This window comes from Corapipo altera, unplaced genomic scaffold, assembly GCF_003945725.1.
Source record: "Corapipo altera isolate COAL_440 unplaced genomic scaffold, ASM394572v1 22b, whole genome shotgun sequence".
Taxonomy (NCBI): Eukaryota; Metazoa; Chordata; class Aves; order Passeriformes; family Pipridae; genus Corapipo; species Corapipo altera.
Window position 1 is genome coordinate 6,755,869 of NW_020884876.1, and position 18,604 is coordinate 6,774,472.

The 18,604-nt window shown below is 37.2% G+C and overlaps 1 protein-coding gene across 9 annotated transcripts in view; it reads left to right on the plus strand.

Moving 5' to 3' along the window:
• FAT1 (FAT atypical cadherin 1) overlaps positions 1-16,038 on the plus strand; it is a 107,750-nt gene extending 91,712 nt beyond the window's left edge. For 4 of the 9 annotated variants that reach the window (XM_027635618.1, XM_027635619.1, XM_027635613.1 and 1 more), the window contains 11 exons: positions 1,978-2,779; positions 3,719-3,850; positions 3,949-4,112; positions 4,706-5,168; positions 5,676-5,829; positions 6,070-6,180; positions 6,371-7,002; positions 7,247-7,384; positions 9,401-9,460; positions 13,364-13,399; positions 14,327-16,038. In XM_027635618.1, coding sequence (XP_027491419.1) covers positions 1,978-2,779; positions 3,719-3,850; positions 3,949-4,112; positions 4,706-5,168; positions 5,676-5,829; positions 6,070-6,180; positions 6,371-7,002; positions 7,247-7,384; positions 9,401-9,460; positions 13,364-13,399; positions 14,327-14,952 — 3,318 coding nt within the window. In that variant the 3' untranslated portion in view covers positions 14,953-16,038. Of the gene's footprint in view, positions 1-1,977; positions 2,780-3,718; positions 3,851-3,948; positions 4,113-4,705; positions 5,169-5,675; positions 5,830-6,069; positions 6,181-6,370; positions 7,003-7,246; positions 7,385-7,867; positions 7,922-9,400; positions 9,461-13,363; positions 13,400-14,326 lie in introns of all 9 variants that reach the window. The other 5 variants (XM_027635614.1, XM_027635620.1, XM_027635617.1 and 2 more) reach the window with 3 other exon arrangements.
• Positions 16,039-18,604: the final 2,566 nt, after the last annotated feature.

The window sequence follows — 18,604 nt, forward strand, 5'->3', positions numbered from 1 at the left end:
AGCATTTCCATATCACAAGACTTCAGTTCCAGTGATACACACAAAACCAGAGTCATGACTTTTGTGGGAAAATATTCTTCCCCTGTTCATTTAAAACAAAGATTTTTCAAAGGTTGTAGGAAGCATTTTCTCAAGTTTGCACTCTATTTAATTTCTGCACTTTCATCTTACAGATCACAAGTTAATGGCTGTTTATGATCTCTTGATACCCTTTTTTCATTTTTTAGCTGACCTTCACTCCTTTCCAGTATTGACATCTATCACCTTAGTTACTTTCTGAATGGATTGTTGAGGCAGTGATGGTCTTAAGTTACAGGCATGTAATTAATTAGAAAAAACCTCCAAACAAATGAAAAAAACCCCAATAAAACCACAAACAACTCCCCCTATATGCACTCTACACACCCAGTACCTTCAGAAGACTTTACTTAATATGAACATTACTTTACTTTTGTGGTTTTAATAGAAATAAGGTTGGGGTTTTTTTTCCCCAACGGTCAACTTACATGTGCATGCCACTCACATTTGCCTGCCCTCTCTCCAAAGGAAATAGATTATCCATTAACAAATGTCTCACAGCACTAGTGTGCAAAATCTTCAGCTATGAGTCATACAGTCCTTTGTGCCACACTTTGAAGTCTTTAGTTTAGAATCAAAACAGGTTTTTAAATATCTGCACTGTTGAAAAATCATTTCTCCTGGGGTTCTTCTTTCCTATTTGCTGTCCACTTGTTATAATTTTGCTTGTCTGTTTGTTTTGAACCTTTTCTTGTTTCCCTTGGGCATTTCTCCTGTAGCTAAACTGCCTGCCTTGTCTTGTTTCCAGGCAGAAATCTAGGCAGAACAAAACTTTGCCAACTTGAGTGTTCTCTCTCTCTCTCTCCCTCTCTTTCTCTCGTTATTTATGTTTCAGTAACTAAGAGAGCAAGTTTCTAGCCATGCCTGTCTTTTGGAGTTAACAGATGAAGATGTGTAGTTTTCTGATATATGCATTACCTTTTAGAAATACCATGATTATGTACACATCCACAGATAATCTTGTGCCTGGAGTTACTCCTTTTTTGCTTAAATCTATATGAAAAATCAAAAGCAGCTTCTCTGCATAGATCTTCAAAGTGTACATGTAGTCTCCGTAAAATTATTGCAAAATCTTTTGAACAATATTGTAGAATATCTTCTACATTCTGAGCCCTGTGTATCCCTACTGTACTTTCACATCTCTCCAGTTCTTCTTTACCTATTTCTTCTGTGTCGCTTTCAGTAACTGGGAAAAAAGGTAGATTGGAAACAAGAGCTGAGAAACAGAAAGCAAGTGAACCCAAAGGAATGCTCTTTTCTCACTTTTCTACTCTTTTTTTGTCTCATCTTCATAAAACAACAGTGTATATTTTTGTCCAAAAGGGGTGGAGAACAGGGTGTTCAAAAAGGCTTTAAAATTGAATTAGACTGATTCTGTTAAAGATAATTACTTTAATTGTCTGAAGCAAAAAGCACTACAGGTGGGGTTTTTCCCTCTCCATGATCAAAAATCATGAAAGACAACATAATTAGTTGTAATTTTCTGCATGTATTGTTTTCCTTTTGAAGTACTGTTTGGCATACCACATTTAGTTTGTCTTCCAGACCACCTCCTAACTGTGATGAAGCATGCTGTACATTTCTAGTGCATGACTCATTTCAAGTTTGTAGTGTTTCCATGCTTGATATAAAAAAAGCTTCAAGCACCATCTGCTGTCTGAAATCAGCTACTGTACATTTCCTCTGTATTTGCTACCAGCGTTAGTAGCTTCCTGGCGTTTTCAGATAATAAGAGTACTGTAGCCTTTTAATCTTCAGAGAAGTGAAAACATGTTTGTCTGTGCCTGTGCTTTTTAAATTTGCAGTATTAACTTTTTTTAAAAAAAAATACAGCTGTAATATCTACAGCAGAATTTGAGATAAAGCAAAAATGTCAATCTGTCCTCATTTTTCCTTTAGGTGGCAGATAATGGAAAACCACCATTGTCATCTTTGACTTACATTGATATTAGAGTTATTGAGGAAAGCATTTACTCTCCAGCAATTCTACCTCTAGAAATCTTTATCACAGCCTTTGGGGAAGAGTATTCAGGTGGTGTCATTGGAAAAATTCATGCAACCGACCAAGATGTTTACGATACTTTGACATACAGTCTGGACCCCAAAATGGAATCCTTGTTCTCCGTCTCCAGTACTGGTGGCAAACTAATAGCACATAAAAGGTTAGATGTAGGACAGTACCTCCTAAATGTCACTGTTACAGATGGAAAATTTACAACTGCAGCTGATATTACTGTACACATCAGACAAATCACACAAGATTTACTAAATCACAGTATTGCAATACGCTTTGCAAACCTGTCCCCTGAAGAATTTATTGGTGATTACTGGCGCAATTTCCAGAGAGCATTAAGAAACATCTTGGGCGTGAGGAGAAATGACATCCAGATTGTTAGTTTACAGCCTTCTGATCCTCCTTCAAATCTTGATGTCCTCCTGAATATTGAAAAATCTGGTAGCTCTCACCACCCAATGAGAATTTTGCTCCACAAGATAAACTCTTCTGTGCCTGACCTGGAGGAGATTTTAGGTGTCCGGATAATTGATGTGTTTCATAAGCTCTGCGCAGGCCTAGATTGTCCTTTGAAATTTTGTGAAGAAAAAGTAACAGTGGATGAGAACATCATGTCAACGCACAGCACAGCCAGGTTGAGTTTTGTCACTCCCCGACATCACAGAACAGCAGTTTGTCTTTGTAAAGGTAAGGAGAACCATATCCTTGAAAAGATTATTCTGGTTTTAAAAAGCTGTAATCCACGGGTGGAAATTTACATTACAGGACAAGATTAAAAATGTTCTGTAATCCTTGCTGCAACATTTGCCTAATTTTTTTCAGAGTAAAGAGTAATTCTTATTTAATTACCTCATTTTAAGTGCTTACATAATACAAGCTTATGGGAGTGGATTTTTATTTTTATTTTTTTTTATGGCTACACCTTTGTTTTCCATTTTATGATAGAAGTTAATTTTTTTTGTTGTTCCCTATTCTATATTGATGGCCATTTTCAGTCTTGTGTGCACAGAGGTAAGTTCTTGAAAAGTTCCTTGAATACTTCCTTGTTTCTGCTTAGGGAAGTGACCCACACAGCTTCCAAACTTGGCTGGGAATGACAGGGTGATGTGGGAAATTAATATTTATTAAAATACATATAAACATACAGATTTATAGCAGAATAATCATTTGTCTTTAGCTAAGATGAAAACAACGTTGCTTTTTAAAATCAAAACTTAACGTTGCTGGGTAAACTTGCACATATGAAGTAAATATTTAAAACCTGTTCCTTTTCTGTCTCAAATACAGATGTGCTTTTCTCCTGCTCCCCCCAACTCACTCTGTCCATGTTTAATATCGACATGTTGGGTTTTATGGTGAATGATAGTAATGGTAAAACTTAAACCACAACACCAGTTTCCCACTTTTACCAATTAAATTGAGTAGTCAAGATAAGGATGAACATCAGCCACTCTATATGCCATTTGTCTAATCTGTGCCAGTCATGTCCTGTAACTGTTACTTCACTTTCACTTCTGATGGTTAGGAATATTATTTGGGTTACTTTCAGCTACTGTACTTAAGAGTCCCTTTTCACAAAACAGTATTACCACCAACAGAAAAGAAATAATGGATTTTGTTTTACAGAAGGGAAATGCCCCCTGGTGAATAGTGTGTGTGAAGGAAACCCATGCCCTGAAGGTACCGAATGTTTAGGAGATCCAAAGGAAGGAAAATACACCTGTGTTTGCCAAGACAGCAAAGCTAGACAGTGTCCTGGTAAGGAATTAACTCTAAAAAAACCTGTATTATTTTCCAAATATAAATTTGATTCCAGTCAGGTGCTAATACATTTTATACTTTTCTGTATTGCTAAGCACCAACTGGCTCTGCTGTGACATTTACTGGGAGCAGCTATGTAAAATACCGTCTCATGGAAACTGAGAACAAAGAGGAAATGAAGCTGACAATGAGACTTAGAACTTACTCTGCTCATGCAGTTGTTATGTATGCTCGAGGAACAGACTACAGTATCTTAGAGGTATGCTAAAATCTCCTAGTGCATATTTCCTCTTTTCTTCCTACCATCTTCTTACCATTTTTTGTGCCAGATTAAAAGATTGAGTCATAACATCTCTGTAGAATTGTTATAATTGGTAATTGCCTTGAAGGTAGGGTGTGTTACACATCTATTTGATAAACTTGTACAGAATTTTTTAAATGAGTAAAAGGAATTTTTCTTTAATGTTTTAAAAGTAAAACAAACAAAAAAAGCTTCACTAATCACCTTTTTTAAGCAACAACTTTAAACTTTTTGCTTATAATACTGAAGTCCATACAGAATAAGTCACTTAAGGCACAAGATGAAAGATATTGAAGTATTGTAATTTTTTCATTATGATCTGTGACTTCTTTACTAGAGAAAAAAAATGTACAAAGTGTAGGCTTTAATTAAAAGAACTATATTGAATGAATCACAGTTGCTGTGACTGTTTGGAAAACAATGTTATTAAGCTGCCTTTTATGAATACCACCATCATCCTGTCTTTTCAGCAAAAGTAAACTTTTATAGGCATCAATATTCTGTACTCCTTAAGTGTGCAGACCATTTATTGATGTGATTTTCTTCTGTAGATTCACCATGGAAGACTGCAATATAAATTTGATTGTGGCAGTGGACCTGGGATTGTCTCTGTTCAGAGCATTCAGATAAATGATGGCCAGTGGCATTCAGTATCTCTTGAAGTGGACGGAAACTATGCACGACTTGTTCTGGATAGGGTGCATACTGCATCTGGTACTGCTCCCGGTACACTTAGGACTCTAAACCTAGATAATCATGTGTTTTTTGGTGGTCATATTCGTCAGCAAGGTACAAGACATGGTAGAAGTCCTCAGGTTAGCAATGGTTTCAGAGGCTGTATGGACTCTGTTGTACTTAATGGACAAGAGCTGCCCCTAAACAGCAAGCCACGAAATTATGCACACATGGAAGAATCTGTAGATGTCACTCCTGGATGCTTACTGACTACCACAGATGGTTGTTCAAGCAGCCCATGTCAGAATGGAGGCATCTGCAACGCACTGTCAAATGGAGGTAAGCTGTGCTATATTCTTCTGCTTTTAGTTTTCAAAACTGCTTTTCAGCTTCCCTGCTTTGAAGGACAAAACAACTTTATGCATAATTCATGCTTTCCCAGAGAACCGTAGAATGTTGGTTGAGCAGCTAGGAAGGCTCTTGTCTCCCTGTGTTCTAAATTCAGTTCCTTGGGATATGAAGTAAACAAAGTCCATCTGGTAAAGTGGGGATTTAATCTTTGGTATCATAACCCGAGGTCTGTCCTCTTAACTGCCTACTTTAGAGTCTTCCTTTAAAAATTCTGAAATAATTGTGACAACTTGAGTTTTGTGAGAGAAATGAAAGTTGTCCATCCATCATGTTCAAAATAAACCTTACTGTTAGACTTTCCTTCGTCTTTCAAAAAAAAATATTTCTATTTTTCCCATCCTCTATGTCTTTGAACAGATAGGTGGGGAGGGAGGATTTTATCTCAAATTCAGTAAAGCCATGTGCGTCTTTCAAAAAGACTGTATTTCATTTCAGGTTACTACTGCAAGTGTTTACCTTTGTTTATGGGAACTCACTGTGATGTAAGTGTCAACCCATGTTCTTCCAACCCCTGCCTTTATGGTGGGACTTGCATCCCGGTCAGTGATGATTTTATCTGCCAGTGCCGAGGACAATACACAGGTCAAAGGTATGTTTGTATGATTTTTTTGTATCAATGAACCCCTTAGAGAACAGGCTACAAATGTAACACTGTTTCTGTTTCCTTTTTATCTGTTTCCTACTTAAAGCTGAGACGTTGAGACCCCCTGGAGTTAGCTGAGGTTAATGATAGCTCTTATATTACAGCCTGAATCCCACACTATATACTCACTTGCAGTAAGGTAATGGTTCATTCATGCACTTTTATTTGTTTGTTTTGGCTTTGCAGGTGCCAGCTGGGTCCATATTGCAAAGACAATCCGTGTAAAAACAGTGGCAAATGTATTGACAGTTTGGATGGACCTGTTTGTGAGTGTGAAGCAGGCTTTCGTGGAGAAAGGTAGGTAGTGTTCCACATACTGAGTTTTAATAGCATTACATAACAGTTCAAACTGGTTGAAATCTCAGATGTTGCCTGATAGTGCGCAGTACTCTATATTACATATATCCAGAATTGTTGAGAACAAGGAGATTACAACAAAGACTGCTGATGTAAACCAAACATCATTGTTCTTCTCTGTTTCCGATAGGTGCCTGACTGATGTTGATGAATGCATAGAAAATCCATGTCTCAATGGTGCCCTTTGTGAGAATACTTATGGTTCATATCACTGCAACTGTAGTCATGGATTTGGAGGAAAACACTGCACAGACATTGTTCTTAATAAATACGTTTCAACATCTTGGAACATTAGCTTAGCTGAAGTGATTGGGATTATTGTTTTCATCGCAGGAATCTTCTTGTTAGTTGTGATTTTTGTTGTTTGCCGCAAAGTAGTTAGTAGAAAGAAGAAGCACCAGCCAGAACCTGAAGACAAGCAACTGGGAGCTACAACAGCCTTCTTGCAAAGACCGTATTTTGATGCAAAATTGAATAAGAACATCTATTCTGACATCCCACCACAGGTTCCTGTTCGTCCCATTTCATACACTCCAAGCATTCCAAGCGACTCCAGGAACAACCTTGACAGGAATTCTTTTGAAGGGTCTGCTATCCCTGAGCACCCAGAGTTTAGTACTTTTAACCCAGATTCTGTACATGGTCACCGAAAAGCTGTAGCTGTTTGCAGTGTAGCACCAAATTTACCACCTCCACCTCCCTCCAACTCGCCTTCAGACAGTGATTCAATACAGAAACCCAGCTGGGATTTTGACTATGATAGTAAGAAATGTTCTTATTTTTTCTTTTCTGCTAAATGCATGTGCTGGTATAATTTTAATATTAGTGCAAACACTGTCTATGTCTGTTAGGGTATGAAAACATTATGACTTTACTGGGTTATGAATTTGATCAGGCTTCATGCTCTATTAAGTTTTCTAAAAATGTGTAGATCTCAGCGTTAAATTTTATTGACTCTTTAGTCTACAATCTATTAATCGTCTCACTTGAAACTTTTTTCTTTCAGCTAAAGTAGTAGATCTTGACCCCTGCCTTTCTAAAAAGCCTCTGGATGAAAAGAACTCCCATCCTTACAGTGCTAGAGAAAGCATGTCTGAGGTCCAGTCTCTCAGTTCCTTCCAGTCTGAATCATGTGATGACAATGGTATGTAAAATGCAATCATTCTGTACTGCCACTTAAGTTCATTTGTTCTGTCTTTGCATCTATATCTCTTAGTGTCAATAAGACGTACATATATTGAATATATATTAAATAGTAGCTTATTTAATATATATCTGTATTTACTTATGTTAATACCCAGATTTGTTAATTTTTTTGAAGTATTTTACCTATCTTACACTTCGTGTTAAGTATTTTACCTTAAAATTATATATAATCATTCTGTTGTTGGAATATTACAGTGAAAATGCAGCCCAAGGTGTTCAGAGCCTTGTGTTTAAAAGGTGGTAAAATTTGAGAAACTCTTTTAGGTTATCATTAGTTATCACCTTATGCAAGAATACAGTGAATTTAAACAATGGCCTCTGCACAAATATAACTTTCACTTTGCCGTTCAGCTCTCAGTAAAAAGCTTTCTGGTGTTACAGTTTCATTTGTTTCCTTCTCTTTTTCTTGCTGCGACCTCAGCTCCCATATGGATCAGATCAGTTCTGAGTGAGAGCAGAGTTTAAGGGACTACTTGTAAGTTTGATTACTTTAGTAATGAAGGAAGCTGCACAAAAAGGAATTTTGTTATAATAGAACAGTATATTTGGCTTTCACCATGATTAAAATAAATGAACAAAAACATTTCATACAATAAATAAGCCAATATAAAAATAAAAATATAATTATTTTGGTCACAACTCCAGTCCATCGAGATAAAATCAACGTACATATTTGTGGGTTTGATTATTATTAATTGGAAGTCTTTTATTTTTCTATTGTGATGACAGATGCTTTTACAGTTGATATGAATGCATCTATGTATTCAGAAACACTTCATGCTGATTGGACAAAGCCACGGTTGTCTCATAACTTAATTCACTAAGTTAAGGTGTTTTGACTCTTTATTCCAATTTCTGCTTTTGTCTCTATGTGGTAAAAAGAACTTGAAATTCTTTTAGCTTAGGAATAAAGAACATTCTGCTTCTCAGTGAAGTAGAGTGATTTGTTATTAACAGCATTAAAAAAAACTGTGTTAATGATTGGTGAAAGTAAAATGGTATGCTTACAGTCCTCATCCTTTTATCAATAGACCTGATACCAACTTTCAACCTTTTTCCTGTGGTTTTAAGTGTTGTATTGTACACGTTGTTTTCCACTCCTCTCCATCACATATATTCTTACTCCCATTTCTTGTCATGTATTGATTAGTCATTAATCATTTTAAGAGAAATAGCTGTAGCATCATAGATACTGTTGCTTCCTTCTGTTTTGGTAGATTCAGAATTTATTAGCTTCAAATTTAATTCCTGAGCCATGCAAACAAATTGCATGTGCTTACTTCATCCTACCCTGTAACAGTAAATTTTTTTCCCTACCAAAAGTATCTTGGGAAAGGGAAAACATAAAAATACATTCATTTTTGTTGTTTTTAAATAACAATGTAACACCCTGAATTTGGTATTCCTACTGTGATATCACAGTTCACACACAACTTAAGGTCAGCAACAGAAATTTTGAGTAGATATTTTTCATATTCTCAACTTTTAATTCATTTCAGTGAAAATTTCTTTCCTTTAACTTTCATTGTGGGGGAAGGGAATGTAATTTTCATTTTTAAAGGGGAAGTCTAATGCAATACTCCTTAATTTACCCAACTGAAGCCTTTAAAAAAGTCTAGTTTCTTGCTATGTAGATGAAGAATTACGCAAACAAATATGTTTAGGCAACATTTCAGAAATTCTAACACAACTAAAGCAACTTTGCAAAGCAGCTTTGCCTATGCAAAGTTTGCTTCAGAAGTAGTTACAAGTGCTTCTGCATGTTTAGCAAGAACAAAATTGAGATTTAGAGATGTATTTTATTTATTATATGCAACTGCTTTCTAGATAATCTTGCTCTCTAAAATAGTAATGGACTGCAATTTTCAGTGTGTTTTTTGTATATCTGTATGCTATTTAAAGTGATATTAACTCTAGGTTTGTTTTAATTTGCTCCTTTTATACCTTTTACAAGCTTCCATAGTGACTGTAATACACCTTGTCAATGCTGTTGTTGACTCGGTGGAAAAAGAAGGTATATACATGTTTTCATATTTATTTACTGCTTTGGCAGAATAATGCACGTTTGTCTTCTAGTAATGTACCCCTAGCAGATGTGAATTATAAATACTTAGACTTTCTGATAAGTTTTAGCAAATAATATATTTATATTGTATATCTATTAGTATTTTCTTGTGTATGGTGCAGCTGCCCTGTGAAATGGTTTCAATGTGTGATTTCTTGCAAAAAAAAGTATTGACATAAAAAGATCTAGGTGCTTACTCTCTTTTGAAAATTTTCACACTAAGGCTCCCAGCAGAATTGAGACAGCATCGAAGGCAAATACATACAGTACTGTAGATGAAAAAGCAGCAGCCTTCTCTTCCTTTTCTTCTCCCACCCACATCTGTTGTTACCTTGTCCAGCTGAGCAGAATCGGAGTGGTCTGGTATCTTACTTCTCTGGTCTTCAGATCAATTTGTCTCTTAAGCAGAAAAAGTTGATTTTTAGTATGCAGCTGGTGTATATAGGCATGCATATCCCTGTCAGTTTAAGTAGTTTGTTACTATCCAGCCTTACAGCAGTACCTAAAAGGTATGTTTGGGTGTGTGTATGTACACATGCATTTATTTTTGTGTGTGTGTAGTATGTATTTGGAAGTTAGAAAGAGGCAAAGCAGACATTTTCAATGGATTTTTATTTCATTTCTGCTAAGAACTAACCATTCTGGAAAACACAAACTCTTCACAAAATAATAGTAGTAATAGAAGTACCAGTGAGTCTATACAAATGCTAACTCTTGACTTAATTGACATCATAATACTTTAAGTTCCAGTCATAGGCAAGTAATTCACTCCGTGACCATGAGTTTGCAGAGGTTACTTCTGAAATAACATCCACAGTGTGGATGCTTCCTATTTCTTGATACAGACTAGGAAACCTAACGTTTGTTACTAAGTCCTATTTAAAATGAAGCCATTTTAAGAACATAAAATTGATTATAGTAGCTAAAGATTCTCTTTGGTTTGTTATCTGAAGTACATCCTACAATTAATTTATGCAGAAACACAAAAAAGTAGACAAATGCAAAGACTTCTAATTACATGAGAGTATTTCATTACAGTTTACCTATAGGCTGTAGTCTTCAGTGCTAAAAAATTGCAATGCACAGTACTTGGGAAAGGAAAAATTCCAAGACTAGAAGAGGCAAAATCTATCAGTGGAAATATTTAATAATTTATTCAGATTTTCTTCGAGATTTTAATTGGTAAAAATTAAAAACTATGGATTTTCAAGTCAAAGTTGAAAGTATTACTTGGTGGTTTAGCATCACTGTAAGATAAATACAAAGACTTATGCATTGTAGTCATAGAGACATTAAATATATCCTGCTCAGCTGCTTCTTAACACTTTAAAGTTTATACTTTTAATAAGCATTTCTTCTTTTAAAGTATCTTAGGTGAAGAGTTCTGCTTTTGAGCACCCTCAGGAGGGTGCTGGTTCGAGCAGCAAAGATCCTTGCTCAAGCCTTCAGCAAGGTCAAGTTCTGGGGCAGATGGTCTTTGCCTTTAGTCTCCCAAAGTGTTTCTGTCCAAGAGGTATCCTGGAAGCATGAATTTCATCCTAGAATAGTTTTAGGTTGGCGTTCTCTGCACTACTCCTCAGACTGTAGCTCAATGCAAATTAGCAATACTGAGTGCAAGAGGAAATATAGCTCTAGTCTAGCAGATTGTCACCTAGAAAGATGGGCACATCAAGATCTTGTTTATCTTAAAGAGTCTTTGCCTCAGAAGAAGAGGAAAACCAAGAGCTCCCCATTCTTGGTAAAAGTGCTTTAAATCCTAAGACCAAAGTGTGCCTATTGGGTTGTGGTGGTTTGGAAAAAAAAAATTTCGAAAAGCTAATTTCAAAAGTTTTTCTACAATTTGTTCTAATATGTGTAGAGAAGTTTTCAGACAGGCACAACTCAGTATGGGGGAAGGGAATTATATTACAATTTATTACTTACACAATAAATACTATAATACATATATGTACATATATATAACAATTTTAACTATCTCTTCTATGGTGAAACAATATATATACATAGACTTTCTCTCCTTTCCTTCAAAAAAAGTCCAGAAAGAAAGAAGAAGAGGTCTTCTTTTCACTTTCAGGCCTCAGCTCTTCCAAATTAATTTCTGCGGCGCTTGGAAGTGTCTCTTATCTTTAAGGCAGCAGTTTTGATTTGTCGTAGCTAGAAATTCTTTCTTCTAAGGGGTGGGGGGGGTCTGCCCCCAATTCTTGCTCCTCGGCCACCTTGTCCGAGGGTATTACCGTGGATTTCAAGGGAACACCCGTGTCACCACGTCTGCAGCACGAAGTGCAAGGGGTTAAAGTTTAAAGCCTTTATCCCCTGCTCTTGCTCTGTGAAGGTTCCAGCCCCTGGAGGATGACAAGCTCTCAGGAGACTTCTTTAGGGATTTCCACCCCTCCTCCCTGGGGTCAAAGAGTTCTAAGGGCTTTTAGTTTAGTCCTTACCCTAGAACTGATTCCAAGCGACTCTCTCTCTCTCTCTTTCCGTCGGATGTCCCTGCGTCTCTCGGTCTGGTCCATGCCATATTTGCTGCTTGTCTGCTACTTTCTCTTGCTCCTGGAATTCCTTTGCACAGTCTTTTGGCCAGGAGCTCATCTTGGCTCACGGCCACAGCTCTCCCTCTGTGCTACTTTTGCCGCTGCTTTTCTTTTCCCCCACTGTGATGTGGGGAAGAAGATGCAACCCAGGGGGTCTTCTTGATTTCTTGGGGTCCCCCTTGGTCACCAGCTTCAGGGAGAGGGGGCTTCATTCAGTGGCTGTGCTGCTCCTGGACCCCTGGCCAGGAGCCGGGGGCAAAGGCCCCCCCCCCCCAACACGTGGCGTTTCAAGGCATGGCTGCTTCTGCTTCTAGCTACGCAATTAAAATTAACCTCTTCTCTTCCTGTTCTGTGAGTATGTAATTTCCACAGGGCGCACTAAGTTTTTAATTGGTTCAGTATCAAAAACACCACCTCTGGGGCAGACTGTCACCAGCCCCAGGGGGAAAGGTTTTTTCCAAACCACCACATGGGTTTACTTTTGCAGTCAGTTTTCCTGGAAAAATAAAGGAGTCTTCTAGTCTTCTAAGGAGACTAGTGGTCAGAACCTTCTCCTGGAGATGAGGCCGAAGATGCTTTAAGAGTCTCAGATTTCAGACTGATATCTCCATTAGTCTGGGCTAGGCAAGCTTAAAAAAAGAGGAACTCCCCACTGAAGAGTCAACCTCTGTCCAAGAATAGATGTCTTCCAAGAATAGATGAAAGTATGAATTTTTAGGAGAAGATTCTGCTATTAGGATAGGCACTGCTCATCCTTACAGATTTGAATAGGGAATATAGATCCCTGAAGAGAGAAAGGTTTAAAATTCGTCAGATAACACAGGACAGTTCTCTGCTGAGCATGAATTGTTGGAATTGTTGTACAAAGGGAGGCAGGTTTCCCAGTGCTTTGTGTATGGAAGCTAGACACTAATGGGAGAGTTACTTTCTTTGCATGAGATACTTGCAAGTGTAAGTCCTAATAGATGCAGCCCTGTATCGAAAAACAGGGGGTGATACAAGGGAAGAAAAAAATCAGATCAAGGCTTTGTTACCCTAATTCTACTGATATGAGGATTTCAGCAAACTACAGACTGCAGATTTTGCCGCCACACAGCCGTGTCCCAGCTGGGCTGTACATGAACTCAGTAGCTGTCCTGCAGTTCAAGTCTTAAATAAGGAGTCCAGGAGGAAAAAACAAAAGCCAACTTTAGTTTTGCTAAGTAAACTGGACAAAATCAGCATGAACATTATAGTGACAGTCATTGTTTGTCATTCATATTGGTTCTACTATTTGATTCCTAACTACAGATGTTTTCTCCTTTTTCTTCTCATTCTAAAGAATCTTTTGCTGTTCCTGACCTCAGCAATTCAAGAGGTGACTTCTGCATGCAGTTCATTGATGTTCACCAAAATATTTCTTTTAATATTTGATTTTAACACAGACTTACTATCAGTTGCTTGCTATGCATTTGTCCGCAGTGATCACTCTTTACTAGATTTGCACTATATTATAATTGTGTATTATTTTCTTTGTTGGTGTTCAGATGAGAGAAACGATTGGTTTTTAATGAGATTAGGCTTACATCTAGTTTCCAGTAGACGAATACAAACTTATTCAAGGGCAGTTTGCAAGAGAGGATCAAGTTCAGTCATTTATGCATGATTAAGCTTGATTTTCCTATTTTGTTCTTGTATTTGAATGTGGAATGTCTTTACTAATAGTCAGAGATTTTTATTAGAGGTGTAACAGTTGCTATAGAGCTAACAGCATTTTGTAAAATTAACTATATAATTCACTTAAGAGGTAAAGTCACTTTTAATGGTCTGAATAGTTTACTAATTAGAAATTACTTCTTTTACATAAAAAGGTCATGGGTTATATATACTAAATATATTCTTAAGAAAAACAGGCTGTTGTTTTCACCCTAACTAATTACTCAACAACCATTGATAAAGAATTTATCTGCAGTAGGGAGGCTGTTGATTTTTTGCTATCCAGTGAACCATTGTGACAGAACATTCCATAGGCGACTGCAGCTTTTCCCATGTTATGTGCAATGTCTGAGAAAATGTAAAAGTTCAAGTGTGAATGATGCACTGTCTAATGCATGGCATAATGTAAAGTTGTGTTGTGTTGAATGTTTTTGTGGAACCAGGGCAAACTGCTCTCTGATTAACAAGTAGTGTCCTAATCACACTGGTTGCCTTGTCTTAATACATGTATTCAGTGTATTCTCAGTTCAGACTGACTGGAATACAAGATAGTAATACTAGTTTTCTTTTTTTTAAATTAACTTTTCAGGTTACCACTGGGATACATCAGACTGGATGCCAAGTGTTCAGTTGCCAGGTATCCAAGAGTATCCAAATTATGAAGTGGTTGAGGAGCCAGCTCCCCTCTACACAGATCCAAACGCCATCGATACAGACTATTACCCTGGCGGTTATGACATAGAAAGTGATTTTCCGCCTCCACCTGATGAATTCCCTGCACCTGATGAGCTTCCACCGTTACCACCTGAATACAGCGACCAATTTGAGTCAATACAGCCACCCAGAGACATGCCAGCCGTAGGTAGCTCGGGTTCTTCTACAAGAAGCAGGCAGAGGTTTAACCTTAATCAGTACCTTCCCCATCACTACCCTGCAGACATGTCAGAACCTCAGACCACAACCAGTGGCATCAGTGGCAGTTACAGAGAACCTTACGCTCCTTACACATTAGGGTACAATCGAGACTTTGAAGCACCCACTGTAGACAACATGTCCATGTCTGTGTATGCTTCCACAGCTTCCTGCTCGGATGTGTCGGCATGCTGTGAAATGGAGTCTGAAGTCATGATGAGTGACTATGAGAGTGGAGATGACAGTCATTTTGAAGATGTGAAAATTCCTCCACTTGATTCCCAGCAACATACAGAAGTCTGACACACCCAACAAAAGTGCCTGGACTCTAACAAACTTTATCAAATCTAGAACAATTTTCAAGAGCTTTTTTATTTTTCTGTTTTTTTCCCAGCCACAGTGAATGCTTTTGTTTCAGTGAGCTAAACTGGCATGGCAGCATTGGATCATGCAATTCATTTCACTAAATCAGCCTCTTTCAATTTCCTAACCTATTATAATTGGACAGTTCCAAGATTTCCATTGGCTGTGCCATTTCTGAACATCCTTTTTGTACTTCAATTGTGTATGTTTAAAAAAATCACATACCATTTCTCCATGTTAGCATGATGCATATATTTATATAGTTCTAATGCAATTAATTTTCTCCTACTTTTTGTAAATTTTATGTACAGTTTTGATTTTAATAGTTTTAACTAGATTTTGTAGATATTTTGTGAATTTGTTTTCCACTGAAACTAGTGGTGTTAGTGTGCCATTAAAAATGAGCACCCTGACTTATAATCAGGGCATCACTCTATGTATTCCCCCAAAACACAAGGTTTGACATTTCATTCTAAAACATTCAACATATTCACACAATTTCATTTGTACATATGTTAGGTCTGATATTTTTCTGGGTCAGCTATATGGAAATGTCTTAAATGGGTTGCTGTATTTTAGAACTGTAAACATTTTTTTCCCTTCTTGGAAAGTGTGTTGGGGACCCTCTACATACCAGTTTAGAACCAAAACCACCATGACACAGTTTTTATAGTGTCTGTATATTTGTGATCCAATGGTCTTGTAAAGGTTTTTACTGAAAATTACCATTAGCCAGTCTTTCTTACTGACAATAAATTATTAATGAAATACTTTAGCTTTTCTCTGTGTATCTCTGTTATATAATATACCATTGACAAAGCATTCAGTGCAGCATTTTTTAAATCTGTATATGTTTTGTACTGTATTAAGTTACTTGCTCCAAGCAACTCGCTTTCCTCTCCTCTGAAATCAGCCTGCAGCTGTGTTAGAGATGCTCACGAGATGGCAGTGTGTGTCTGCTTAATGGTGTTTTTAAAAGTAATCGGGCCAGTCTGAATAAAGATTGATGGGTATCAACCTGCAGTAGCCTTCTCGGTAGTTTGCATTTTTCTTTAAATACATAATATCAACTATGTAAATTACTGAGTATTTTTTATGAAGTCCCAAACATTTACAAAAAATTCCAGAAGCTCTTAAAATCAGTTTCTCCCCTGCTTTATCACCTGAATAGTTATTTTCATGACTAGTTGTCCCTTGACTGTGCACCTGCATGCTGAAATGTCTGTGCCAGTGTCTGAGTTTGTTCTAAATACATTGGTGTTTTTATGCAATTATATTTCAATTGCAGTTTCTTACATGAAGTTCACGCTAGAAATTTACCTTGAAGAAGTCAAGACGGGATGTGGTTTGCCTGTATACTGCTGCTTTTCTGACTAGAAAAGAACAAAGCCTTTAATAGAGTTCTCTGGCATAAATTTGCCCTGATGGTAAGCTAAAGTAATAATAGCTGTGTCCTCTGCCTCTTGCTTGAGGGATGCTTTTTAAGTTCAAATAGATTTCCTGGCACATTAGTGCATTTTTAATATAGCCTGGAATCCTTTCAGCTCCATCTCCATTTTATCATAACATTCTGTAGCCTGAAAGGTACAGTATTGGATTCTCTCAGTCCTGAGAGCTAAGCCTCAGCCTTCCACCATCTAGCAGAACAGGGTACTGGATTTGTATTTGGAATGCTATTTATGTACAAAATGGAACAACTCTCAGCTTGGGAGCTATATAATGGAAATGGATGGATTATAGGACAGAGCCAAAGAGCCAGGCACAGACATTCCTCAGTGGTAACTTGCCCATATGCAGATAACAATCTCATTATTTATGTAAAAAGGCTAAAAAATCAACGGGTTTAAAATAGAAAACACATTCTGGCTTTGTGCTGCAATATTCATCCTGATAAGATCTCTTTGTACATAGGTTTGAGTGTTAGTATTTTCTTGTTGAATAGCTTTAGGAGAATCTTACAGAACTGTGAATAGAGGGCATCACACACCAGTAATTCATATCACTTCTTAAGCTATGAAGGTTAAGCTTAGTGGCAGTTCTGCTCAAGATTCCTTAATACCTGCTTCTCAGTAGGAATGAGTCTTAGGAAGTCAGCAAGAAGAAAATACTGCACAGATTTTCATCATTTCTCAATTGATAAGGTTTCCCAGTAAAGATGAAAGCCTGCCTTACATATACATTTTCTAAAGTTACTCATTTACAGAAGAAAAGCCTGAAAACAGATTTTTAAAATTTATCAGTGTGAAGGACAGCAATATCAATACTTAAATATACTTTTATTCATAGTACTGTGAACTGAAGACTAACATAGATCATGCTGAAAAAGAACAATGTCTCATTACTGTATAATGAAATTCCAAGTCAACATAAGGAAACATTTTGTTGAAAGTATCAGAATATCCTTTTTTTTTTTCATCTTCACAAGAACTGTGCTGCTAGGCAACATGCAACACCCAGGTTATACTCCACAGCAGAAGACAAAGCGGCATCATAACAGTTGCTTACAGAAATAGCAGGTATTTTCAACTCCAGAACAGCTTTGCAGTTGGTGAGTAAAGCAAGACCATGTTGAACAAATGCGCCCTTTGTAGGGAGATTTTATCACCTAATTCAGGTCCAGTAAGTGCGATTAAACCTGTTTTCCCACACAGACCTATAGCAATACACTAAACCAAGCTGGTGACATTTTAAACCCTATTAAAACTGATACAGCAGAGCATTGCTGTTTGACTCAATAGTAGTCCAAGACATTCAAAAGCAGTGGCCAGGTGATTTAATTTATAAGTCAAACATTTTAACATAGGGAATTTCAGTGAATTTACACATCCACTATTCCAGTGTTCATCTCCTCACAGCACGAGGTTTATGTTGAGATGTAGTTTCATGTGTTTCAACTTGTGCCCATTGCTTCTTGTCCTGCCATAGGGCACCACTGACAAGAGCCCATCTCTGTCTACATCCTCACATCAGGTATTTATAAACGTAATAATTTCCCCACTGAGGCTTCTTTTTTGCCCAGACTGAACAGTCAGTTCTCTCAGCCTCTCATATGAAAGAGGCTCCAGTCTCTTTATCGTCCTGCTGGCCCTTTGCTGTAGCTAACTCTCCTGTTGAAGTCATTTTTTCTATTTTAAAATACTTGTGAGCTAGTAGAATTTAAAGTTTTATTGAACAGATTTGAGTCAAGTTCATTGCTGTTTTGCCCATTCTGTATTTTATTTGGAGTGTATGAAATGTCACTTTGCCTTGAAGCAGAGAAAAAACTGCAATTCCACCTGATTAGGAGTAATTGAGGCAGAAACAACAACAGACAATCCTATAAAATTTCATTCAGTCAATATTTAACACCCACGCCTGGGCTGAGAACTCTGGGATTGAGGTATGTACACTTAGAAGAACGAACATGACTAGGCTACCAGGTTTTGACTTCTCCTCCAAGGATATTTACTTAGAATGTTTTTCCATTGTTCCCTGCTCTACCCATTGCCTCCTTGAAACAAGTACTGTCCCAAGCAACCACATCTAAGGAGAGTTCCTGCACTACCCAAAAGATAAAAATCTGAATCCACTCAAGCCAAAGAAGGTATGAAAT